The sequence below is a fragment of the Kwoniella shivajii genome, chromosome 7 (genome assembly GCF_035658355.1).
Source record: "Kwoniella shivajii chromosome 7, complete sequence".
Classification (NCBI taxonomy): Eukaryota; Fungi; Basidiomycota; class Tremellomycetes; order Tremellales; family Cryptococcaceae; genus Kwoniella; species Kwoniella shivajii.
In genome coordinates this window covers 896,000-921,429 of record NC_085914.1, presented here as the reverse complement: position 1 = coordinate 921,429, position 25,430 = coordinate 896,000, and the positions used below count along the sequence as shown (strand labels likewise).

Genomic DNA, 25,430 nt, shown 5'->3' with positions numbered 1-25,430 from the left:
CATTTAGATAAGCCACAAAAATGAAGATTTCAACTACATTACCCCTTCTCTTACTTCCATTCGTCATTGCTCATTCTCACGGTATCCATCCTGCTCGACATCCAGAGCGAAGAAATGGTTATTCGAGAAATTCAAGAGCTGGTAGAATAGATGCTAGACAACATACAACCACTGCAGGAACGACCAATGGTAGCGGAGGCTTATTGGGTGGTTTAGTGAGCGAGGAAGAATCAACAGCGGTGAGTATACTTTCGTTTCTTTGCCACATACATACTCCTTCTCAGAGTGTTACGATCATTGCTCGTAGAAAACAGCACGGTTAAATCTGATATTGTTTGTTATAGACACCTACATCTACCCTTGTCAGTACTACCAAATCTACGCTTGTAGTCAGTACGACGTCACCGGTTGTGACCAGTACCACAAATACAGCTCAAGATTCTACTCTTGAGATCACATCCAGAACTACTATCTCAGCTGTAGCAAGTTCAATTAAACCTACAGGTAGTATCGCTCTTTCCTCTGGATTGAACGGTACAACTAGCTCTGGTGAGTGATAAGGTTTTTTACTCAAAAACAGCTTGTATACGTAACGCAACGGTTCCCTACTGACAGATCATTCAATGTATAGCCTCGACAGCGACCATTCCGGTCAATTCAACTGTATCAACTAATTCGACTGTATCATCAACAGTGACGTCTACTACATCATCTTCTATACCAACTTCATCCTCCGCGTAAGTGTAACTTGTTTCAGACCTGAAGAAGTTCTTCAACACTGTATGATGAATTTCGCTGATTGTGCGTATTTGTATACAGTTCCGTCCAATATACAACCGACGCATCAGGTCAAACCCAGTTGATCACAGTGATATTGACTGCTTCAGTACCTTCTGCATCCGATACGACTGCATCAGCTACAGCAAGTGCTAAATCGAAAGATGATGGAGATTCAATTCCCATACCTGCAATCATAGGTATAGCAGTAGGTGTAGGTGTGGCTATTATCGCTTTGATCGCTTTCGCCGTTTGGAGGATGAAGAGAAAGAACGGTGATGAAGATGAAGCTATCAGGTGGTGAGTAGACACTAATTGCAAATACTGTGGTAATGGAAAAGGACACTAAGCTGATATATTTATGATTCTGATGTCAAGGCCCGAACTCAATAGACATGGTGATTCAGATGCCCATCACGCATTACCAGCTAGACAAACTGGACAACATGGATTTGAGACTAACCCATTATCGAGATCATTATCTAACTCATCATCAATATTCGCTCCTTCTTCTCATGCTGGATTAACCACTTCCAGCGGCGGCGGTGGCGGCGGTGGTGCAGGTGGTGGACCAACCGTAATGGCTTTGAATGGATCTTCATTCGGTGCGACATCTTCTTTGGAAGATGATTATTCTGAAAAACAAGGTGGAGCAAGTGCGAATCAATCTCATGATGATCACGATAACTATACTTCTCTTCCACCACCTTTGGACTATCATCAACATCAACACGATCACGAATATCAACATGAACATGGTTATCCAGCAATTCACGGACAAGATCACACTCACGGTCAAGAAGAAGATGTTTATGGTGGTATGACAATGATCGATAATTCTCATCATGTCACAATGCCTAATAATCAAGAAAGAGGTCAAGGTAGATCAAATTTCAGATTGGAGTAGAATGTCATTGACAGATAGACTTAAGAGCCTGAAATGGACTTTTTTTAATTTTGAATGGAAGGATTCAAGGAGTATCAATTCACATGTATAAAATAAATTCAAGTGAGAAAAGCAAAGGTAAAACAAGTCGAGGAGAAAATAAAGGAGAAAGAGAAAGACAGAGATCAGAAAACGTTGCTGGACGGCGTTGAGTCTCTTATTGTATATTTCCCATAAAAATATCCCACATAATACTTGTTTCACCATTTATCATAATTGAAGAGGTGAAAAGATCAGTTCTGATTCTTTGTTTGTTTCCATAACAACACACATATATCTTCCCATCCAATGTTCAAGATCCTTCTTTATTCTCCAGCGTGTATATAAGACGAATGAATTATGAATTATAACGAAGTCCAAAGACGAATGTATATCATCTGTGATTACATGCTTCATGCTTTCGTGCTCTTTGACATGCATCCCAGTTAATCTCATTCCGTTGCTCTGGAGAGGACGTAATCAGTTGTGCGTTGCATCTTATGTGAATTTTCCATTGATGTTCTATATACAGTTTAGATAATTATGCTTTATATCATTATTTCATGTCTCCTTGATCCTTCGGATCCACTCATATTTTCTCTCTCAAATTCCAAATTTGTAATTGTGACATACTCATTAAAATTCTGATCCTTCGACCTGCATTATCAAGATCAATATAAATCAGCTTGGTATATTATATTTCTCGACATCTGCCCAATGCCCAATGCCCAATGCCCAATGCCCAATGCCCAATGCCCAATGCCGAATGCATATTGCACATTATACTGTAATTTCGATAAACTCACATTAAATGTCGCACCATACTTCATGTACCCTTGCATGATTTCAAATATTCCAACAGGGAGGTTCTAGATATGGATCGAATCGATAGAATCGGCAGTCAGCAATTTCATCTTGATGTTGACGAGGTGTTGCGAGATTGCAGCCAAGTAAAGGCAAAGTGGCAACTCACCATACTCAACAAAGTATATTGTATCTTTGCGTGTCCATGTATTAATCCCAATTTGAATAGATAATGAGCAATCATCGATGGATATGCTGCATCCATATACCATCTGGCGTAAAGGGAGTCGTCAGCTTCGTACCACAATCCAAGGACAAGCGCAAGGTCCAACCAAGTCCAAGTCTCGTCTCATCTGATTAAGCTCCTCAGGCATACTCACCTATGGTGATACGTAGTCAATCTGATCGCAGCATTCAATGTCCTCTGCAAATCACCTTCTGTGGCGTACATTTCCAACAATTTGATCAAAGCTTTCGCAGAGAATTTTCCATCTAGACACCTTTGGAAAGCATCTTTTGCTTCTTCTTTGTGATGTAATCTACTTGCTAATTCACCCAAGATCTCCCATTCAGTTCCTGTTTTCCTATAAGACATATGTTGAGTCTTGAAATGTGATATCTCAGCTCTCCATATTGTGTAAACTCGTAGATCCTATACAAAGTTGCATCACATGTCAGTAAAAATGTGGGTTTTAAGCCGAATTTATCCATATCTGTTCCTGTAAATGTTAGCTCACCTCGTATAATACCCTATTTTCAAGCAATCAGCACTGAGTCCAATACCCAATGGGGGATGACTTACAAAAACAAGTTATCCAACCATCTTTCACATAATCGCTTATTAGCGAATGCACTAGGTTGAGAACCTTCTTCGCCACCTTCTTGATCTTGATCTTCACCTTGTTCTCCTTGATTTGGGGCATCAAATTTCATTCCTATTGGACTATGAGGTTCTTCTGTCGTTTGAGCTATTTCAGGTTTTTCCAATACTGTATCCATTTGTTGACTTTCTTTTTTCTCGTGATGATGATGTGATATTGTACCATTTGGAGTTCTAGCTGATTCAGTTGATATTCTGATAGTTGGTATATCTGAAGGTGTATTTGGACCTCTACTCGCTCCATCTACATCTGAAGAAGATCTAATTCCAGCAGTGGAAGTATTTTCATCAGCATGACCATTCAGATCTATCGATGCTGTTGTTTTATGTAATCTATATTCTTCTTCCATAACGAAAACTTGTGAACGAGTTTTAAGTAATTCATCCCAACCAATTTTCGAAACTAGTAAAGTGAGTAATGAGTATGCTTTTGCAAAAGTACCTCTCAACCCAGGCGCAGGTAATCGGATCAAAGCCACATCGGCCTGTTGAAAAAACGGAGAGAAGGAAACGTCAGCTTCTTCTCAGTTGAACAATTAGATGTAAGATGGATTTTTACCTCATTATCTCTTGCTGAATCTTCGTCTAAGATACCACTTTCCGCTATGAACTTTTTGATTGGTAAATGAGTTTTTAAAGGAGTTGGCATTCTATGTAAATCTCTCTCATTAAAAGTAAACATTGGACATGAATTTAATGTTAACAAAGCTTGATCGAATTGATTTAATTCTATATATGTTTCAGTGAGTTTTGACCATGTCACAAATTCGCTAGGTGCTGAATTTACTGCTTGTTGTGCTATCTGTTGTGCCCATTCAGGTTTACCTTTTGATAGTAAAAAATCACATTGAGTGTGAAGGATTGGATATGATTGGGGATTCGTCGATAGTGCCGAATGCATTATTTTGACTGCTTTGATCTCTTCATCTGTATTATGATGAAATATGACCGAATCAACTTATGTGCTTTCAAGCATCGACAAATTAGAAATCCAAACTCACTCATTCCGATATAACTCTTAGCCAATAACGCAGCTACTTCAGGCTCGTTTATCATCATCCTCTCGAAAAGATTGGCGGCACGATCTAACCTGAATGAATCTGCGAAATATTTGACGACAGCTGATGTGAGGTGATTCGTAACTACAGTAGCCACTTGTACTTCTGGGTCTGACCCCAGTTGCCAACCTGAACGGGGAAGAACCATTCAATCTTCATTAGCTCGTTCTCATCTAGACCTAAATACAATAGCAAATCAGATTGTACGTGAGAGGAGTGAATAACTCACCTTTGAAGAATAGGGCTTCAGCGGCTTTTAAGAATCTCTCTTCAGCTTCAGGTGTAGTTATAGGATCTAATTTCCTATATCCCGCTAAACGATATGAAGCATCATCTGCATATCTTATAGCTCGAAGTAATGCTGAAAGATAAGTTTCTTGCCATAAATCAGGTGTTGCGGCGTGTCTATCAATAATAGCTACATTAGATAATCATATCACTTTTGCGACTCCCGAAATGGAGAAAGGCAGAGCAACGAGATGAATGAATGAAGGGATCATATGTTACTCACTTATCACCTCTTAAATCAACGACATAGGCGTCTACACCACCTGGGATCTTGACATCCACTCTCATATCTACTCTTGAAAAAGCATTGAAACAGCTATTCCCGATATACGGCTTGAATCAGTATAGACTGGGAACAGGGGATATGAAGATATCTTGCAAGATGATGATGGACATACCAGTATGTACCACTCCTTACTCTCCATCCATTACCTTTTCCAAACCAAGCAGTATCTTCCTCCACTGAAAATTGTAATGAGTTGAGGTATGCTGCCAATGAAGCCGATGATGAAGCTTCTACTCCTGAGCTATAATGATATCAGCTCTTTATCCAGTCCAGCCAATCAGCTAGCTATGTATCATCAAAAATGATCTTACCAATAGTGATATGATCCCAGCTACATATCAGATCCGTCAGCCTGTTCCGTGATCATGAGGTGGAAGAAGTGGTATTAAGAAAAGCTCACATCTTTTTGAGCGGTTTTACTTCCTGATGATTTGACAACTTGGCATAAATCAGGTGGTCCAAGTTCACGGAATGTAGCTTGTTATGATGAATATCAACTCAGTTGATATCCATATGCAAAAGGAGTATGGAGAATTTGATGGTAATGATATTGGACATACCTAGAGTCTCTGTACGTGCAGTGACTGATTCACCTATACTCGTCTACGGATTCATTCATGAACATCAATTCACCCTCCCTTCCGAGCAATCATGTCATGTAAATTAGAATTCGGAACATACCTCTACGAACTCCGGTATATCTTTGAATAGCTCTGACATGTCCAGCTATATGTCGTGCTGTCTCTCTTGAGATCTGGCTGTGACTGTTAGTGAGTGAGGAAGGGAGTGGAAATTCAATCGAGAGAGAGTATATGGTGAGAGAATGTACAAAAGACTGGATAAATGAAAACACGTCAAATGTCAAAATGCGCGATGACATTTCAACGTTTGTTTCATTTTCTGTCAACGCGGCTCTCAGACTTGTCATTCCCATCGATATCATTCATCCATCATTCGTTTCAGAACTGCATACATCACCAACCACCACCAACCCCCCGACAAAGCAGCAGCATAGATGTCTCAAGTCGAACTACCAAATGGACATTCAGAGGTAAGTCTCTTTGCGCTTGAAGGGAGAAGGGAAATAAATGCTAATGGATTGAAAATAGGATAAACCACTCGAAACGCCCGGTGCTGGACCTTCCAGATTACCATCTATCGATCTTTCGAATGACGAGATAGAGGAGATAGATGAAGAGGAACAAGATAGACTGGACTGTAAGCTAGAAATTATCCTGCTTCTCCTTGGAAGCTATAAGCTATACGGAAGCTTACCGTGACCGTGGTGTAGTCCTGAAGAAACAATCGGATTATCTGGAACTCGCACAATCCGTCAATGTGAGTTTTGATTTATCCAGTCTGACATAGCTACACAGCTGCAAATTCCATACATCTACTAATATTCCTATTTGGCGTTGTAGTCAAGTGACCAGTTATTATCATCACTTGCATCATATCTATCTACATTCCAAAATGATCTATCGGCTGTGTCAGGTCAAATATCAGATTTACAAGGACGTAGCTCAGAGATTGAATCTCAATTGAAGGGAAGGAAGGTGAGTTTAACGTTCCTATGGGATATAAGTTGGATCCAAAGGCAAAGATTACATGACATACTGACTGAATATATTGGATCAACCTTGTAAATATAGACAATATTACCGCCTCTTAATGCTTTATTATCAGATATAATAATACCACCATCGTTAGTTTTGACAATTAGGGATACATCACCAAATTCGAATCCAGATCTATGGTTATCTTGTGTAATCCAATTAGATGAGAAGATCACTTTAATCACAGAGTCAAGCAAATCAAAGTCAAAGTCAAATTCAAATTCAAGTTCAAAAGTAAAAGCCAAAGCCATAGATGAGTTAACTCCAATAATAGAAGGATTAAAACTCAGGATATTCAACGTACTACCCAATTTCCTGTTAGGACTTATAAGACCACTCAAATCTTCTTCAAAAGGATTATCAACTAATCTAGCTGTATTACAGACATCTATCTTATTGAAATATCAACCTTTTTATTCTTTTTTATTGAAACATTCTTCTAATAATAACAATGGCGGTTTAGCTAAACAAGTAGAAAGAGGTTATGTAAATGCTTCAAGGTCATATTACGAAACTGCTATAAGAAGATATACGAGATCTTTACAATCGATCAAATATAGAATCGTAGATAAACAAGATTTAATTGGTTCGTCCACATCTTCATCTGAAAATACTCAAGCGATTTTGAACAATAACGGTAATAGTAATGTCAATGAGAATAAACAAGATAAATTGATTTATAAGGATTTAGATGCGGAAGGTGAACAAGGTGCAGTCGTTCTGGCATATATGGCTGATGATAAGGATTTCGTGAGTACCACATTGAATCAAAAAGGAAATCAAACTCTTGTTGAATAATAGCTCGGGTTGTTGCAGCGTGCTCCCGTCGAAGCACTGTTTCGATCTGTCGCACTTGTACTGCTAGATAACGCTTCATCGGAATTCACATTCATCGTTCGATTTTTTGGTCGATCATTACAGTCTTCCCTTCCTCCCCCTGCTGGTCCTTCTTCTAGTATACGATCACCCCTCAACACACCGATGGATTCACCTAATCCTTCATTCAACGATATGATGTCTGATGCAGGCAAAAGTACGACCCCTATCTCTCATCAACAATCAAAACGGAAAGGCGTCAATGAGATGACTGAAAATCTCAAAGATTCAGAAAGGATCTGGCATGAAATATTTGATTCTTCGTTAGAATACACGACTTCATTCTTTCAAAGTATCATTTCATCAACTCCACCACCATCGGCAATATCACTTCTAACGATGATCCGATTAAACGATAATCTGTTGAGTGTAGCTGATTCAAGAGGTTGTTTACCACTTATATCCTATTTGACCGGATGGAAATTATCTTTATGGCCAGTATATAGGAAAGAGATGGATAATCATATAGATTCCCTGAAGAAGTTGGCGGATGACGCAGAAGGTAAAGGACTAGCTTCATTTATTGGAAAATCAATCAAAGATGGTCAAGTAAGACAAGTATCCAAGAAGTATGGTGAAATGTTCAGTTGTGTTGTTGCTCTTAGTCAACAAGCAGAGGAAGCAATGATGTTTTCGAGGTAAGTTTCGAACTTGATATTCTTCACTCTCTTTGTTCTACCTCAAATTCTGATTCGCAGATTCTTCGATACACCAAGAAAGTATGCTGATGAAACTGCATTGCAATATGGTAGCATGACAAGACTCCGCAACGAGTTGATACGATTATTGACAGCTCAATCGGGTAAAATAAAATCATTACCTGAGAAACATTCATTCCTATCATCGATATATGAGATCATCATGTACGAACTGGTGTCTGGACCTGGACAAACCACTCATCCTAAATTACAAAGTGAATTGTCATATTTCAGGACCAGAGAAGAAGAAGCTAGAAGAAGGATATCTGCTTGATAATTTGATAACTTGATAGCACAAGTGGATAGTTTGTTATGCATAAACGCAATGTGTGTATCCTGGTTGCACGAGACAGACATTGGAAAACGTTGTAGCTGTTTGGCATAGAATTTTAGTTGTAGGTGAATGGGACAGGTACATTAGCGAGTACCTAACATCTCACTCAGCACTCGCCAAATTGTCCAGATCATGTCAGCCAAACTTGTGCAGATGAAGTTCTCGAAGCATTCCAAACGCCAAACGGACTTGTTCATGTTTGATTCATACTGTTTTGAATTTGAAGCATCTTCATATGTACTTGAGTTTACTTTTGGTATTGTTTATATAACTTTATAATTTTTACTTTGTTTTCTCCACAAACAACTACAATACCCAGAATCTTTTCATTTGTGATTTTGAGATGATCAGATGGCTGATGTTCCACAATTTATTTTCCCTTCTTGCGCCTTCTCGTCTCACTTTGCCATGATCAAAATCGACAACACCATCATCAAAGAGACATCTATTTCTCCTCGTCGTCATCCTCTTCTTCGTCTTCCTCGGCGGCTTCATCATCATCACCGACTTCTGGGAACAGACAGTCTAATTAGCATCATTACCATGATGTATTGATTTGTGACTCACCCTCGTCATCATCAGGAGACTCAGGAGCGTCAACTTCCTCATCATCTTCATCTTCATCAGCTGCATTTGGATCGAGATCTGCGTTCTTCCATGCTTTGGGCTGTATGAGCATGATCAGTGTTTCAGCTAGATTGTCTGGCGTGCTCCTTTTTGCTTTTCTTCCCATGGACTTTCAATCCGCATCGCCAGAAAGACTCACATCGGCGTAATTGACCTTGTTCCTGTTTCTTTTTCCAGAAACAATTGGGAAATCTTCATCTTCCTCTTCTTCCTCATCATCATCATCACCACCTTTAACTTCTTCTACAGGTTCTTCTTCTGTTGATTTACCTTTACCTTTTCCTTTATCGGCTGGGACTTCTTCATCGATCTTAGCTCTATGTCACAATGAAAAGAAAAGAAAAGACGAACGAGTTCAAACCATTAGCAAACTCGCATACTGATGTGAAAAGAGGATAGATATGTGATTAACTCACTTTTTAGTGTCTTCCTCTACTTCAGGTACGTCTTCAGCTTTTCTTTTGTCTCCCGTTTCCGCTTCAGCTGCGGGTTTCTTCTCTTCGGACGCGACTACTTCTTTAGCTGCATCTGAAGGTGTCTCGGTAGTTGATTCGACAGCTTTGGCATCTTCAGCTCCGGGAGCAGTCTCGAGTGCTTTTACTTCTTGTTCTGACATTTTGGCTTCTGGGTGTATCGATCTGAGTTATGGTGGTGATAGCGATCGTTGGTTGCTGTTTTGGGGTGAAAGTGGAAAGGTGAAAGAGGAAGGTGGATGGATATATAGATGTGGATATCAAATGAGTAATCGAGGGGCTGGTCATCTAACGCGTCCAGTCGCGTAAAACGTCATTATGAGATATATAAAGTATCTCCTTAAATGAGTGGGCCACATTGTAGTTTCGGGCGTGGGTGGGTTTACGTAATACCAACAAAGTGGAGGCTTTCGTTGATATTTTGATAATTATTTTCATGTTTTTGACGTTGTTGCTTTATGAATTTAACCTTTGCACACATTAGAATCAAGTGGATCTTAAGTAGATCTAAAACCGCCTTGTACTGATATCAATACAAAGACTTTTGACTGATCACTCACTTCTGTCTTCATACTCAAACACAATACCTTTTCGAAATCGAAAAACAAGATGACAACGCAAGCGGGACCTTCGAGGGATATACTCCGATTCTCAACACATAGACACCTCCGTCAACGTATCTTACTTTCAATCTTATCTGGTAAATCAATCAGGATAGATGGGATCAGATCTGATGATGTTCAAGTTGGCTTAAGAGATTATGAGATTAACCTATTGAGGTTGGCGGAGAAGATAACGAATGGCAGCACGATCGAAATTTCAGTTACTGGTGAGTTGAGTTATCGATTAGAATAATTGATTGTTAGATCATCCCATCAGGTTGTCCTGGGGAATTGGCAGTCTAGCGTATGGCTGATAATCATTGTAATGTAAAATAAAATAGGTACTTCATTCCTGTTTCATCCGGGTTTGTTGCCAGGTGGAAGTTACACCCATACTTGTCATATAGGAAGATCATTAGGGTATTATTTAGAGCTGTTAATTCCTTTAGCGCCATTTTGTAAAAAACCTTTTGATATAAATCTATACGGTGTGACAGGTGAAGAAGGCAGGGATATGACTGTGAGTTTTTTTGTTTTTGTCTTTATTTTTCTAGTACACCACATCGAGAAAACAGTTCTACAAATAGGTATGGAAGTAAAACGAATTTGCTAAATTGATTATGCCCTCTTGTGTGTGACACATAGGTCGACATGATTAGGACAGTGACATTACCACACCTCCATCTATTCGGTGTCACAGATGGACTGGAATTACAAATCAAGAAGAGAGGTTCAGCTCCCCTGGGTGGCGGTCAAGTGATATTTAAATGCCCAGTAGTAAGGACTCTGAAAACCATTCAATTTTTGGAAAAAGGTAAAATCAAGAAAATAAGAGGTGTGGCGTGAGTCTCCTTTTGGTTTTTTTGAATTTTGAACGGTCTCTCATTTTTAGATTGAGATCGCTCTCAATAGTACATTGGCTAATCTTCCCCCCTTTAAATTGTATGATATTACAGTTACTCAACAAGAGTCTCACCTCAGTTCGCAAATAGGATGGTGGAATCTGCAAGATCAATATTGAATAGATATATACCTGATATCTATCTGATAACTGATGTCTACAAAGGCGATGATTCGGGAAAGTGAGTGGTGATTGTGGCAGGGGATTTCAGAGGGTTGTTGAGGAGTACTGGCTCAGCTCAAAACTCAACTTGATAAAACTAACTTCATGCTATCTGTGTAGATCACCAGGATACGGACTTACTTTAGTTTCTCAATCCACCACATCAACTTTACATTCTTCAGAAACGTTATCTGTAGCTGGACAGACGCAAACCCCAGAAGAGATAGCATTGCACGCTGCCAGATTATTATTAGAAGAAATAAGTAAAGGTGGTTGTGTGGATTCGAAACATCAATGGTTGGTAGCTCTATTGATGGCTTTAGGTAAAGAAGACGTCGGAAAAGTCAGAATGGGTAATTTGACTCCTCATACGTGAGTATCTGGACTGATTTATCTTTTTTCATTTCATTCTATTACACTCTTAACTGATGTCCAATTTGCTGCATCTTCTACAGAGTACAGTTCTTCAGAGATATGTTGATGTTTTTTGGAACCAAATACAAATTAGTAGAAAACTCAACTACCGGTGAAGTTGACGTTAGTTGTATCGGTATCGGTTATAGCAACGTCAATAAATCGATGGCATAGTTTTTTCCGATTCACCTTTGGGTCATTCTGAATCCATTATAGAACCTTATTGAATATTATACGAAATGAGGAATGAAAGGATCAACTGCAACAACCGAGGATGTCATAACATGCATTGCATCTTGTCACTCATGTATAAACAGCTACGGGATATCGTTTTATTCTGATATCGTACACGAGGTTCCCCACATCCATCACACTTTGAATATACATCTAACAGTAGTACTGACAATCAATATACACAATCCTAATTGAATCCTTTCTTTACGATATCACACCACTCTTCTTAACTCCAAGCCATAAGGAAATAATCAGTCCATTGGACTCCCATTTTTGTGACCGTTCTTCTCATTCCTGTTTGAGGTACTATCACTTATCTTCCTACCAAAAGTATTGGTCACATCATTATCATATGATCTGAACGTAGGACTCATCCAACCTAGATTGGTCAACCATTTCCAAGGTGTGTGTGAAGATTCACCTTGTGATTGTGTCGACGGAGGCGAAGGGCTAATTACCCTTTTCTCTTTCTGGTCGTCTCTGGCTTTATCTCGATCTGACATTTGCGAAGGCAGTTCCGGTCTCTGATGAGTACTGATATCACCAACTAAATCAGATTTTGATCGATCCAGATCTAATCGTCTATCACGTTGTGCGGAAGAAATGTCGATTTGCAACGATGGCCTGGAAGGAGATATAGGTTCTGTGTGAATCGAGCTGATTGTAAACAGTATCCAATTAGCATCGTTTCCTTTCAGTGTAGTACTCCATAGGATTAACCACATCCGAATCGCTAAGCTTTGTACATGAAATAGAAACAAACTTTTCTTCAATCGAGACAATCGAGACCGACTCTCAAATCTACCTGATTCTGCTTATGAGACAATCGACTTACCTTGCATTACTTGTATCGACTTCACATTCACGTTCACGTTCGTAGCTCTTGTTGTGAACTGAACTGATGAAAGTATCCATTGTTCGAATTAAATGAACCATCTCTTCTTCTTCACCTGGAATCACTCCATCTTCTCTAGTCATTTCCGCTCCCCCTACTTTCGCTTTCCTCCTCTGATACAGTAGCTCATAGAAGATAGCTGCATCAGCATCGACCTCTACGGGTCCAGCAACAGTTAACATCGGTACAGCTTGTCCATGTTCGGGTGGCATGAGAGGTATCCTCTCAGCTAAGAATGTGGCGATGGGCGAAGGTATTGAAAGTTGACACTGGAAATCGTCCAGGGGAATTGCAAATGATGATAGGTAATCTATCATCATATCGTGATTTTTCTGCAATGCCCGAAAGAAGAACGATCAGCTTGTGGTTCAGGACGCATTTTCGATCCTAGCCCCACGACACGACAAGGTCGTAAATGGACATCCGATCATGACACATCGAGCCTTGTGACCACTATATCCCACCCACTCGTATGAAACCAGAATACCTCGCTATTTCAGGATCCCTGGCAGTATCATTCGAAGTGAAAAAAGCCAAGGTATGGAAGATTTTAGCTATCAACATCAGAGTCTTCTGAATAGGTGGTCGAGGAAGACCTTTGGCGAGCCCGAAGAGGTGTGGTCTCATCAGTGCTGGGCCGATCAGACGGAGCTGTAAAAAAGCAATTTAGCATCCGTGTTTGGGTTTACGACATTCTACATAGACCAATACGGTAGACCACTCACAAAAAGGAAAGATGATATAGCTTTATATCTCATTCTCCTGCTGAGCATATATTCTCAGAATCAGCATTCCTCCTGATACCAGAAGGCACAAAGATCAACAGCTCACTCTTCATGATTCTCTTTCACGTCCTTGAACAAAACCGCGAACACTTGGCGAAGGATGCTATTTTGTAATAAGATCGGTCACTGTTGTTGTCTCACACTCATGTATCGACTACATACTTTTCCCCGATGAACGGGGATGAACAAGAACTCACTTGGGAAATGATCCTCTTTGAGCTTACGTTCCAGATGTTTCTGTCAGCCTTCTTCTGTTACAAACGGTGACAATGAGTAGACTCACTATACATATGATCCCAACAATAGTCTAACACTTTCATGATAGTTCTCGTGTTCTCTATATTTGCTTCAATCTCATTTTCCAAAATAAGAGTGATTGTAGGACCAATCGATAATTTCAAGAAATCGAAGCAAACCAATCTCATCGTGGCTTCAAGCAATCGAGTCATTGGTGAATTACCTCTGAACAGTATATCTCCGCCTTAGCATTAGCGTTATGATTGAAAAGGGCAAGATTAGCATTGCGTTTCCCTTGCTACTAATAGCAACAGAGAAGCTGTATCAGAGTACGGGTGTCGTAAAGCCATACAGGTGTGGTTGATCAGATTGACTCACTGGATTTAGCTTCAATCTCACTCATTTCCACCAAACGATTGTAGGTGGTTCCCAGTGCCCAATTGAATCGGGTAAATAAATCGATAATTTGATCTAGTAATCCTTTTGACATCATGTAATAAATCGTTCTTGTGCCTCCCATCCCACGGAAAACCTATTTTCATTTGGTTTACTCAGAACGGCACAGCAGTTATGAGGTACATGCACCTTGAAGAACATTGTGCATTATGAAAAAAGGACAGTAATTGAACTCACATCTGGTAGGGGGTATACACCCATCTCGACTACGTTCACGATAGAATACGAAACGATCAACCTCAATTCACCGATAGTATTACCGGATAAAGATGAGATTGGATATCTCTCATCTTTGGCTTTCATGAATCCCGGTACTAGACTTAAACGGACTGTTGCGAAATGCTGTGATTGATTTGAACGAAGTCTACATAATTTCAAAGCTGATCAGGTTTTTCAAGAGTCAAAAATATCAGTAGAAGTTTCTTGAACTTAAACTTATGGCAGGTAAAAGATTCACTCACTACATGTGGAGAATTCTCTTAAATTCTCAAAGGTGAACAACTCCGCCCAAAAAGGGATCTCAGATCGGTCTTCAGCTTGAGCCCATGTAGTCTGTCCTATCAATTGTCTATCGGCGTAGCTATACACTCATATGATAGGTCAAATTCTGTGGATGAGAACGATTTGTGATAAACTTACATCTCGACTTTCAACTTATCTTTTCCCGCCCAACCACATTTCCAGTCACTTCTCGAAGCTGGTTTAGTGAGATGGGGTTTATTACTTGATGTCGATATCGAACTTGATTGATCGAACGAAACGGTATTATTCGAATTCCCTTCATCTCCTAGATGTAATCCTGAAATTGGTATACTCTCTTGTAAATCTAACACTCTAATCTGTAACCTTCTATATAATCTAGGTAAAGGTGAACCGCAAAATGATCTTAACAAGGTGAACCATTCCCATCTTTCTTTTTCCGAACCAAAATCCAATAATAGGATTTGCTCATTCAAACGTGAGTGTTCGTTGATACTTGAAGGTGAAATAGAAGTTTCACCAGAATTGATCGAATCTTCATTGATGATTTGATTTCCCAAACTTGAAAAGAAACTTTCAGCCGTTGAAGAAGTGGTAGCGGTGTTAGTAGTTGAATTTGAATCAATCTTAGTTATAGTATATCCTCTTGCTCTTTTACCTATCTTACTCAATGATGATATCGTCTGGGTTTTCGTTATTGGTCTACCTATTGTAGATGATTGTCTTGATCCGTTTCCGTTTGTACTAGGTTGTCCAGAAGCACTTGAAGGGATCGTTGGGATGGAAGGTAACGCGACGGATATGACATTCGGCTTATCATATACAGATGGATGGACAAACTGGATATCATCAGTTGACCAATTTGTATCGGGTAATGGGTTGAGATTCTGTTTGAATATAATTTCGTCGTTATCATATATGATCAATCCACCACCTTGATTACCACCTTTACCGTGTACATATAGTACCACGACTCCTTTCCTCCAACTGTCAGTCGTTCTTGTTTTAATGATATGCGTCGGTGGGGATAAAGGTGTTAGTTGTGGGATTGATCGAGTGTCTTCGTGAAGATTGAGAACCCGTACTCGTCAGCGTCGCCTGATGTGATGTGAAGCTGTATTTCACTCACGCCTTAGTGTAGCTCTTTGAGTGTCATATCTGTCTTGCGTCCATGAATCATCTTTATTCTCCGAGTCTGGTTCAGGAGGTGGTGGGATTGGAAAAGGTTTGATCATAGGTTCAGGTGATTTGACATTATCCCTCCCTCCTCCATGCGTGGATTTAGGCCGCAGCTAGCATAGCATAAGAGTAGAGACGTGAGCTCCAGTTCCGGTGATCTAGTCTACAGAAGATGTTCACTGAGCTTACTAAACGCAATCCCAAAGAACGTTTTTTCTTCTCTGCCACAGGTCCACCGTTATTAGGTGATGGTGATGAGCCATGATGAGCGATACGATATGTTATCTCAGCTTGAAACGATAAAGGTGACATGATATTCAGATCAAAGCGAAGTTGGAAAGAGCAATTACAGACCCCAATGTGTTGAGCCTCTATAACAGCAAGTACGCATGTTCTGTCTATTGATGCACACATTTGTAAGTCTGTTATGGAATGGGAGAGAAATAACCTGAGCGATGGTGGATCGCGTTCTGTTTATATTAGGCGCCCTCCTTTCCCTCCTTTCCCTCTGACCTCTCTGAGCAGCAGAGCATAGTCAACATTGCCCATCGAAAACAGCGATCTGAGCTTTTGAGTCTCTACTTTGCAATCAGAATGGGGGTATCAGTTGGTTTGAGCATGGACCACCTCCACATCAGTCATTATTCGGAATTACAGGGGGGGGGCGGGGGAATAACGTGCTGATCCGGAATCCATCTCTTCGGACCGGTCGGCGTTCGATTACATTACTCGTATAGTAGATATAGGGTTTAATTATGTCACCCACTTTAGATCTAACCTCCACTTGACATAATTCGGATATCCCATCTTGGGGAATAAATATCATCATCATCCACTCATGGTAAATTAAAATCCACATCAAATCAATCCATCCATCCATCAATCGGTCCGTCACCGCGCACATTACCGCATTTTACCCATACTCTCCTCCCCCCTTTCTTTCATCTCACATAATTAGTGTCCATACATCCTTTTCAATCAGTCGTCTTCTCATCAAGCAAAAAAAAATACAAATTAGATCATATACAAAGTGAGTATAGCAGCGTGATCATACATCCCTTGGCCAGGCTCTCACTGACTCTTCATGCAATGACCCCAGAATGGGCGTAGACGAACAAACTAGAAAACGGGCTGGATCCATCCCATCCATGGAAACAACCGGTGACGCATTAAAAGATGAGACCGTTATTGTCGTCCTCGGTGCATCTGGTGATCTCGCAAAGAAAAAGACTTTCCCAGCTCTTTACGCTTTATTCGCTCAAGGATTACTCCCCAAAGATGTCCACATCGTTGGTTATGCTAGAACCAGTAAGCACCATTTCTTCACAATGACGTCGGCCGAATGGGGACTGACTTTTCTATGGATTTTTCCCGTGTTCCTAATTAGAGATGGATGAAGCGGAATTCTACAAGAGAGAAACTGAACATATTGAAGGTGATGAAGAGAAGATTAAACAATTCAAAGATATATCTTCTTACATCTCCGGACAATACGATAAAGATGAAGGATTTCAAGAACTATTAAAACATCTTGAAAAATTAGAAGGTGATCGAAAAACCAAAAACAGAGTGTTCTACATGGCATTACCACCTTCGGTATTCACAACAGTTGCTAAAGGATTGAAAAAAAACGTTTATTCAAAAGATGGCATCAACAGGATTATAGTAGAGAAACCATTTGGTAAAGATTTGGAATCATGTAGAGAGATGATGGCTGATTTGAAATCACAATGGTCTGAAAATGAGACTTATAGAATCGATCATTATTTGGGTAAAGAAATGATCAAGAATTTATTAGTATTGAGATTCGGAAACGTCTTTTTGGATGCTGCATTCAACAAGAATTTTGTCAGTAACGTTCAAATAGTCTTCAAAGAACCCTTTGGAACAGAAGGAAGAGGTGGTTATTTCGATGAATTTGGAATCATCAGAGATGTTTGTCAAAACCGTGAGTAGGACAAACCTTTTTCCATGGGACTACAGTAGAACGACGCCTGATGGTCATGTCAATAGATCTTCTTCAAACACTTTCTATCCTCGCTATGGAACGACCTGTTTCTTTCTCCGCCGAAGATATCAGAGATGAGAAGGTGAGTAGGATCATACTCTCACCTGTGCAGACTTGACTTCTCCAATTCTCCTCATCATGTTTATCCCTCGTTTCCGATGCTGATGACATTCACCCCTCACTCAGGTCAAAGTACTCCGATCCATTCCCGCTATCGCCCAAAAGGATGTTCTCCTTGGTCAATACGTTGCCGAAGGCGACAAACCCGGTTATCTCGATGATGAAACAGTTCCCAAAGGCTCAGTATGTCCTACGTTCGCCGCCATGACTCTTTGGGTAAACAACCCTCGATGGGAAGGTGTACCTTTCATCATGAAGGCAGGAAAGGGTGAGCGATGATTGGCTTGAGGTTATCACCAGATGCTGACGTCATATCTCTTTCGCCCTTTTCTCTCGTAGCACTCAATGAATCCAAAGTAGAAATCCGAATTCAATTCAAAGATGCCCTTCAAGGTATCTTCACAGACATTCCTCGAAATGAATTAGTGATGAGGATTCAACCTTCAGAAGCTGTTTACTTGAAAATGAATGCTAAATTACCTGGATTCGCGACAAGAGCTGTACCCACTGAATTAGATTTGACATACAAAAAGAGATTCGTCGATACCAACATTCCTCAAGCTTATGAAGCTTTGATCTTGGATGCTATCAAAGGTGACCATTCCAACTTTGTAAGAGACGATGAATTAGATGTAGCTTGGAAGATCTTCACTCCTATCCTCCACTGGATTGATAGTAAAGGTGAGTGAAAGCGACTTATCTGACAAGAGTGACTGAGCTGATCAGCTGTCCATCCATCAGACGCGCCTAAACCCGAACCCTATCCTTACGGTTCTAGAGGTCCTAAGCAACTCGACGACTTTACTTCTAAATTCGGTTATCAACGATCTCCACAAGAATAGTGAGTTAAAAGCCTACATCCGTCACTTGGATCTTGTTGAAGTAAACTTGCTAATATTCGCATTCTTCAGCTCTTGGCCTCATACTTCTGCTAGCTTGTAAGCATAGAGAAAGTGACACAAAATATCTTTAGCCTTGTTTCTCGTTCATAGTTTGAGTCAGGTTAATGTGCCCAAGAGAGAAGAAGTAATTTGGATTATGTACATGCATGACAATGATTGATACCTATGTGTGTGCGTCTTGCGATGCTGCTTCGCACTGTACTGTCAAAACGTTGCTTGTATATACATGCACACATCTTGATTGTCTGTTGATGTGACGGTGTATTATATCATATCGCTGGATGCCATGTGCCACAAATTCGTTGTCGTCGGTTGCCGCTTAGTCCTCGATTTATTCAAAAGCGACCACCAAAAATGCATTGTTCTTTTGGAAATGATATAAATTCACATCTTTCTCACTGTCGATTCCACTTTCACATTTCACACTTTCAACCTCTGACATACCTAGATTCATCATACAAATTGATCTTGGTACAGGACACCGCAGAAGAGAGGTCTTGTATCTTGAATGAGTGGCGACCCATCGCTACCACCAGCGTCGTCAGTGTCAGTGTCAGTGTCATTGGACATGTCAATGTCAATGTCACAGCCAATTTGGGCACATTCATCAACGATTGAATTTGAAGGATATCATAATAATAATGGTGATGAAGACGATCATGAACAAGGAGGAGGAGGTAAGAAGAGGAAAGTTCCAATCAATAACACTCAATCATCTCATTCATCTCAATTGAAACGACAATCGTCATTCCCAGAATTAGATAGTATCAATTACGATCGTCAAGATCAAAACCAAGGCCAACGTCAAGCCCAACGTCAAGGTCAACGTCAAGGTGAAAATGGTAATTCGTCTGGCTCGACTCATGCTCCTGGATATAAAGAAAGTTATACTCCAAGAGAGAGAGAGGGAAATATGGGATCCACGAATAATAACTCTAATGGCGGATCAACGTCAGCACCCTTCTCAAACTCCAGAAGTAGATTCGTTCAACAAGCTTCATCAAAACCAAATTCATCAAATAATAAATTCAAATCAAAGGCCAAAAAAATCAATGAATGGAAGAAAGAATTATTCATTAAACGTAAAGCTGTTTTCATTTCATTATATATCGATGCTCAAACCGCTTTGGCAAATACTTCTATCTCCAGTTCTATCCCTACTACTGCTACCACTCCTGCGGCATCTTCAAATTCAAATCCAAATTCAGGTTTAAACAACTCCAACGTCAACACTAATGTCAATAAAACCGGTGCACCTACACCTAGAAAAACCAATTTACCTGATGTAAGTGAATTTGAGAAATTGTTGCCTTCATTAGAGGACGTTTCTCCAAGTTCTTGGCTACCTGATAAATCAGGTTGGAGAAATAACAATATAATATCTCAACAACAATTACAATCCAGATGGAGGATACCAATTAGATTCAGAAGGAATTTGAACAAGAACAGTGGTGAAAAGAAAGAAAAGAAAGGTTGGGCACCGGAAGGGAGTTTTGAATTTGAAATGGAATGTAAAGGTGAGCATAGTCCCAACTTCCAACTTCTGCTTGTCTATTCGCTTTTTTACCTGAACAGAACATGGTGGAGACTGATCAAGCATATCAACTCCAATAGCATCTGCAACTCTTCGTGCTAAAGCCAGAGAACAATCGGCTTTACTCCAGTTAGCAAATGAATTACGGGCTTTGATTTTGACTGCCAATAAATCAACTCCAGTCGTAACTACCACCACCACGACAACAACGACACCCTCACATTCAACCAATCATGATGACAAATCACCTTCTAAATCAAGGCGTAAATTAGCGAATAAGGATATCAACGTGAACTCAACATCGACGAATATCAATGCAAACACTAATGCACCAGCTACAAATGGTACGAAAGAAGAGAGTCAAGAAATGTCACAAACTCATTCTGTCGATTCAAACGAGACTAAAAACACCAACGTATCAGGAAACAAGAAAAAACCTAAAAAAAAGAAGAGAAGCGTTTTGGCTAATCAAAGTAATCCTCATCATGTTGATAACTGTGAGTTCCTCTCATCTTCACTATGGCTCGCAAGTCAAATTTGTCCGACTGAGCTGACTATGTTTTAACCATGAACGATTTTTTTGCAGATCGACCTTCAAGGACAGTCTCACCACATGGAGATCCATATGAACCTTATTCATCACACTTATCATTATTCAATCCACCCCCAATGCAGTTCTTGGCGACTCGATCAAATAGGAGAATCGATTCGGAACGATCTGGATTAGTCTCAATAGCTATAAGACCAGCAGAAGATGATTATATATGTTGTTTCTGCGAATTTGACCTCTACTACTCGACTGAAAAAGCCAGGAAGAAGGCTATCAGAAGAAGGAAAAGGGAAATCAAACGAAAAGAGATAATCAAGAACAAAGCCAAGAATGTAGCCGAAGGTAAAAAAGGTCTAAGAGATGATCAAGATCAAAGTGAAAGTGAATATGAATCAGAAGAAGAAGATGAGGATGAGTTTGCTGGTGACGATAACGATATATGTCATGAAGACGGGCATGGTCGTTGCACGTGAGTCAACGATGCTTCCTCTGTTCTGACTGGAACATTAAACATGGGTTCAAACAAAGCTAATCACAGTTCGGCGATGTATCATAGGTGTGGAAGAAGAGTCAAAAAACCAAAACCTGATAGAGATAAAGATAGAGATAGAGATAGAGATGTTGATTGACAAAACAATGTAATTTGACGAAATCACCACAACGAAATTTCATCCTCGTGTTTTCCATTCCCATTCCCTATACTTCTTCCTTTCATCCCCTTGTAACCTCATCATCATATCTTTCTCCTCTGCCCGTTCAATCCCATAGTTCCTTGTTCAGTTCTCCCCAATTTTTCTTAAATGTCTTGTAGCATGTTCATGTCCGTATAACAATCATCGCATAAAGTCATTCATTCACTCACCCCAATACACTCTTTTGGCATCTCAACATTTTCACAACCTTCATTAGTGCTTTTCTTAGTCTTAATGAGAAGTGCCACATATGCATATTTGTTCTATGTAGAAAATACAATGTACACTTCCAACAAGTATCAATGCCATGCTATGTAGGGAAAATTAACTATATGTATCCCGTTGGATACTAAGTTCAACCATAAACTACTCTTCTAGGTTTATCATCACCTTGTCCCTCTTCTGATATTTCCTCAATTCCATCTTCGAGTATTTCCAGTGGTCTCGATTCAGGACGAAAATGTCCGGTAGGCTGAGAGGATGTTCATTGTTGGGTTGAAGTTGACGCCGAGGTCGGCGTCGTCGATGTTGCCGGTTGATTAGGATCAGGTTTACTTGTGATTACTATTTCATCGTCTTTCAGATCGACAGTGACTATCTCTCCGTCCCTATGAAGATCGAACTAGCGGGTCAGCTTCCTGCGCACTGTGTAAACCAAGAAAGAAAAAGGATATCAAAAGAGGGACTACTCACTTGATTTCACCTTGTAACAATTTACTAGCTACTTTAGTTACCACTCTATCTCTAATGACCCTTTGAACAGCTCTCGCACCAAATTGTTCTGAATAACCTCTGTTCGCCAAGAAGATTTTGGCTTCTTCTCTTACGTCCAAGGTAATCCTTCTTGAATCCAATCGAGATTGTAACTCTTTCAAACGGAGTTGTATTATATCTAAAATGATTGAAGGAGGTAATTTGTTGAACACTAATAATTCATCTAATCGATTGATTAATTCAGGTTTGAAGAACCTTCCTACCGAATTTAATACTTCTGATCGAGTCGATTCTGTTATCGATCCATCTGGATGACATGCATCGGATTCGTATAATGCTCTGTCAAAAAATAACAATAACACATTCACGTTTAGCTGATCTGTCGTCTAATGGACCCAATAAAGAAAGAACAAGGGGAAAATCAGAACTCACTCTGAACCAAGATTCGATGTTAAACAGATGATGGTATTCTTAAAATTCACTTGCCTTCCTTGACCATCAGTCAAACAACCTTCATCTAAAATTTGAAGTAGAATATTCGCTACGTCCGGATGAGCTTTTTCGATTTCATCAAACACGACGACTGCGTATGGTCTTCGTCGTACTGCTTCTGTCAATTGACCGCCTTCTTCGTATCCTACAAATCCAGCTGTGGCTCCAATCAATCTCGAAACAGTATGTTTATCGTGGAATTCAGACATATTCAATTGGATTCTGTGAATATGTGATTAACAAGTCAGCTCTTGTTCCCCTATATAACTTATTCAAATCTGAGTGTCATGTAATACACCCACAATCCTCTCTTTTCATCCGCAAACAAGAATTCCGCTAGCGCTTTTGTTAATTCACTTTTACCTACACCTGTCGGACCCAGGAAGAGGAAAGAAGCCAAAGGTCTGGAAGGAGATTGTAATCCTGCTCTTGATAATCTGATAGCGTCACTAACGGAATGAACGACTTGATCTTGCCCTACGACACGATGTTTGAGTGATTGTTCCATTTGAACCAATCTTTCTTTTTCACCTTTCAATAGATTATTTACTGGTATTCCAGTAGATTTAGCAACTACAACAGCTATATCTTCAGATGTTACTCTATCTTTCACAGCCATGTTGGGCTCTTGAGCGTTTTCAGACGCTAATTCAGCTTGTGCTTTAGGTAATCTATTTTGCAATTGTGGTATAGTTGAGAACCTCAATTTTGACGCTTTTTCAAATTCACCATTTCTTTGTGCATTCTCTAAATCTATATTGGCTTGTTCAGTTCGTTCTTTTATTTTCTTGATTTCAGCTACTCTTCCTCTTTCCGTTGACCATAATTCGACCAGATGCTTTTGTTCACTCTTTTTCGTTTCCAATTCATCTTCAACTTTTTCTCGTCTGCTGACTGAGAATGGATCTTCTTCGTTTTTCAATGATTCCCTTTCGATTTCAAGCGTGACAATCTCTCTATCCAAGTTTTCCAGTTGAGTCGGTCTTGATTCTTGAGCTAATTTTAATGCTGAAGAAGCTTCATCAACTAGATCAATGGCTTTATCAGGTAAATACCTATCGGGTATGTATCGATCTGAATAAACAGCAGCTGTGACCAAAGCTGAGTCAGCTATCTGGACACCGAAATGAACCTCAAATCTGGTTTTTAATCCTCGTAGTATTGATATTGTCGATTCGACAGATGGTTCGTTGATCATTATAGGTTGAAACCTTCTTTGTAAAGCAGCATCTTTCTCTATTGTCTTTTTATATTCATCTAATGTCGTTGCTCCTACAAGTTGAAGTCCTCTTGCTAAAGCTGGTTTGATCATATTTCCAGCATCCATCGATCCTTCCGCTTTGCCCAAGTTCAGCAGTGTATGGAGTTCGTCGATGAAACAGATCACGTTCCCTTCTTCCTCTTCGATATCCTTGATCAAGGCTTTGAATCGAGATTCGAATTCACCTCGAACACCCGTGCCCGCTAAAAGCATTGACAGATCAAGGGAGAGCAAACGTTTGCCGTGTAGTGACTAATTGAGACACTAAGTATATCAGCATTTCATGTCCATGAAAGACAATATCCTACTTTTACGGATAATGAGTATTACTCACCTCTGGTACCTCTTTATTGACGATCCTAGTAGCTAAACCTTCCAAAATAGCAGTTTTACCTACACCTGGTAAACCTAACAAAACCGGATTACTCTTAGTTCTTCTACTCAATATTTGTATAGTTCTTCTAATCTCTTCATCTCTTCCGATCGTAGGATCCAATTTCCCATCTCTAGCTAATTGAGTTAGATCTATCGAGAATTGCCTTAATGTCTCTCCTTTTTCAGGTTGTGAAGGACCCATCATCCCTCCTCCTCCTCCTCCTCCCCCGGGAAATCTCATACCTCCAAATCCACCACCACCACCGGGGGGTCCTCCAGGCGGTGGTCTAGGTGGTCCTTGTGCATATCCACGATTCGCCAAGGGAGCAGTAATGACCCTTATGGCCGGTCGACATATAATGGGTTTGGGTATCAACCCATTTCGAGCGAGTGGAAGTCGTGATGTTCGTATCAAGTGTTTTCTCGCAAGCATGTTTGATCGTTTGAGATCTCCAGTGGTAGTATACTTTATTGCATGGTGTTTCGAGAATGTGAGAAACGGGACTCGATCTGTATTTATAGGTGCGACAATAAGAATGGGTGGCAACTTTTGTTGAAATTCTCGGGAAGATTCTGGTGCACGCTGGTAACCAACACAACTTATTCAGGCACCGGATGCAGAAGACAAGAAGATACATTTTCAACAGTCATAAATAATAGTATAAAGTCATGACGAGAACAGGGAAGTCACTCTTGACATTCTATCGTATGTTATTATATTCCAGGTGACAATGAAAGATGAAAGGGGAGGAAGGACAAAGCTATGCGATGAGATATGTATGGGTACTGAATCTA

The 25,430-nt window shown here is 40.0% G+C and overlaps 9 protein-coding genes across 9 annotated transcripts; 5 read left to right on the top strand and 4 right to left on the bottom strand.

The window, feature by feature from the left end:
* Nucleotides 1-20: 20 nt before the first annotated feature.
* Nucleotides 21-1,684, top strand: IL334_005466 (uncharacterized protein; the record flags this gene model as incomplete). Its single annotated transcript, XM_062937179.1, has 5 exons — nucleotides 21-239; nucleotides 345-549; nucleotides 632-737; nucleotides 820-1,077; nucleotides 1,156-1,684. 5 exons carry the CDS (start codon nucleotides 21-23, stop codon nucleotides 1,682-1,684), a joined length of 1,317 nt encoding a protein of 438 aa, XP_062793230.1.
* Nucleotides 1,685-2,338: 654 nt separating this feature from the next.
* IL334_005465 (uncharacterized protein) lies at nucleotides 2,339-5,738 on the bottom strand (the record flags this gene model as incomplete). The annotated part of the gene is made up of 15 exons (XM_062937178.1): nucleotides 2,339-2,359; nucleotides 2,509-2,571; nucleotides 2,676-2,778; nucleotides 2,887-3,158; nucleotides 3,244-3,256; nucleotides 3,309-3,871; nucleotides 3,946-4,313; nucleotides 4,388-4,573; nucleotides 4,674-4,849; nucleotides 4,956-5,048; nucleotides 5,131-5,259; nucleotides 5,330-5,349; nucleotides 5,419-5,495; nucleotides 5,579-5,621; nucleotides 5,700-5,738. 15 exons carry the CDS (start codon nucleotides 5,736-5,738, stop codon nucleotides 2,339-2,341), a joined length of 2,166 nt encoding a protein of 721 aa, XP_062793229.1.
* A 295-nt stretch (nucleotides 5,739-6,033) lies between these two features.
* Nucleotides 6,034-8,482, top strand: IL334_005464 (uncharacterized protein; the record flags this gene model as incomplete). Its single annotated transcript, XM_062937177.1, has 7 exons — nucleotides 6,034-6,069; nucleotides 6,128-6,236; nucleotides 6,310-6,356; nucleotides 6,440-6,574; nucleotides 6,671-7,384; nucleotides 7,451-8,148; nucleotides 8,263-8,482. The coding sequence occupies 7 exons, from the start codon at nucleotides 6,034-6,036 to the stop codon at nucleotides 8,480-8,482; spliced, it is 1,959 nt and encodes a 652-aa protein (XP_062793228.1).
* Nucleotides 8,483-8,987: 505 nt separating this feature from the next.
* Nucleotides 8,988-9,785, bottom strand: IL334_005463 (uncharacterized protein; the record flags this gene model as incomplete). Its single annotated transcript, XM_062937176.1, has 4 exons — nucleotides 8,988-9,052; nucleotides 9,110-9,209; nucleotides 9,309-9,486; nucleotides 9,586-9,785. The coding sequence occupies 4 exons, from the start codon at nucleotides 9,783-9,785 to the stop codon at nucleotides 8,988-8,990; spliced, it is 543 nt and encodes a 180-aa protein (XP_062793227.1).
* A 466-nt stretch (nucleotides 9,786-10,251) lies between these two features.
* IL334_005462 (18S rRNA biogenesis protein RCL1) lies at nucleotides 10,252-11,895 on the top strand (the record flags this gene model as incomplete). The annotated part of the gene is made up of 6 exons (XM_062937175.1): nucleotides 10,252-10,471; nucleotides 10,586-10,764; nucleotides 10,890-11,086; nucleotides 11,201-11,326; nucleotides 11,428-11,679; nucleotides 11,763-11,895. The coding sequence occupies 6 exons, from the start codon at nucleotides 10,252-10,254 to the stop codon at nucleotides 11,893-11,895; spliced, it is 1,107 nt and encodes a 368-aa protein (XP_062793226.1).
* A 311-nt stretch (nucleotides 11,896-12,206) lies between these two features.
* On the bottom strand, nucleotides 12,207-16,299 carry IL334_005461 (uncharacterized protein; the record flags this gene model as incomplete). Its single annotated transcript, XM_062937174.1, has 13 exons — nucleotides 12,207-12,612; nucleotides 12,791-13,182; nucleotides 13,319-13,501; nucleotides 13,576-13,615; nucleotides 13,682-13,738; nucleotides 13,833-13,854; nucleotides 13,919-14,116; nucleotides 14,251-14,404; nucleotides 14,506-14,708; nucleotides 14,790-14,908; nucleotides 14,968-15,868; nucleotides 15,938-16,100; nucleotides 16,177-16,299. 13 exons carry the CDS (start codon nucleotides 16,297-16,299, stop codon nucleotides 12,207-12,209), a joined length of 2,961 nt encoding a protein of 986 aa, XP_062793225.1.
* Nucleotides 16,300-17,087: 788 nt separating this feature from the next.
* Nucleotides 17,088-19,057, top strand: IL334_005460 (glucose-6-phosphate dehydrogenase; the record flags this gene model as incomplete). The annotated part of the gene is made up of 7 exons (XM_062937173.1): nucleotides 17,088-17,295; nucleotides 17,375-17,935; nucleotides 18,001-18,077; nucleotides 18,182-18,383; nucleotides 18,455-18,796; nucleotides 18,857-18,956; nucleotides 19,027-19,057. 7 exons carry the CDS (start codon nucleotides 17,088-17,090, stop codon nucleotides 19,055-19,057), a joined length of 1,521 nt encoding a protein of 506 aa, XP_062793224.1.
* A 528-nt stretch (nucleotides 19,058-19,585) lies between these two features.
* Nucleotides 19,586-21,730, top strand: IL334_005459 (uncharacterized protein; the record flags this gene model as incomplete). Its single annotated transcript, XM_062937172.1, has 4 exons — nucleotides 19,586-20,534; nucleotides 20,632-21,048; nucleotides 21,138-21,570; nucleotides 21,658-21,730. The coding sequence occupies 4 exons, from the start codon at nucleotides 19,586-19,588 to the stop codon at nucleotides 21,728-21,730; spliced, it is 1,872 nt and encodes a 623-aa protein (XP_062793223.1).
* A 418-nt stretch (nucleotides 21,731-22,148) lies between these two features.
* IL334_005458 (uncharacterized protein) lies at nucleotides 22,149-25,068 on the bottom strand (the record flags this gene model as incomplete). The annotated part of the gene is made up of 6 exons (XM_062937171.1): nucleotides 22,149-22,265; nucleotides 22,359-22,401; nucleotides 22,487-22,846; nucleotides 22,940-23,221; nucleotides 23,302-24,512; nucleotides 24,595-25,068. The coding sequence occupies 6 exons, from the start codon at nucleotides 25,066-25,068 to the stop codon at nucleotides 22,149-22,151; spliced, it is 2,487 nt and encodes an 828-aa protein (XP_062793222.1).
* Between the last annotated feature and the right edge of the window lie 362 nt (nucleotides 25,069-25,430).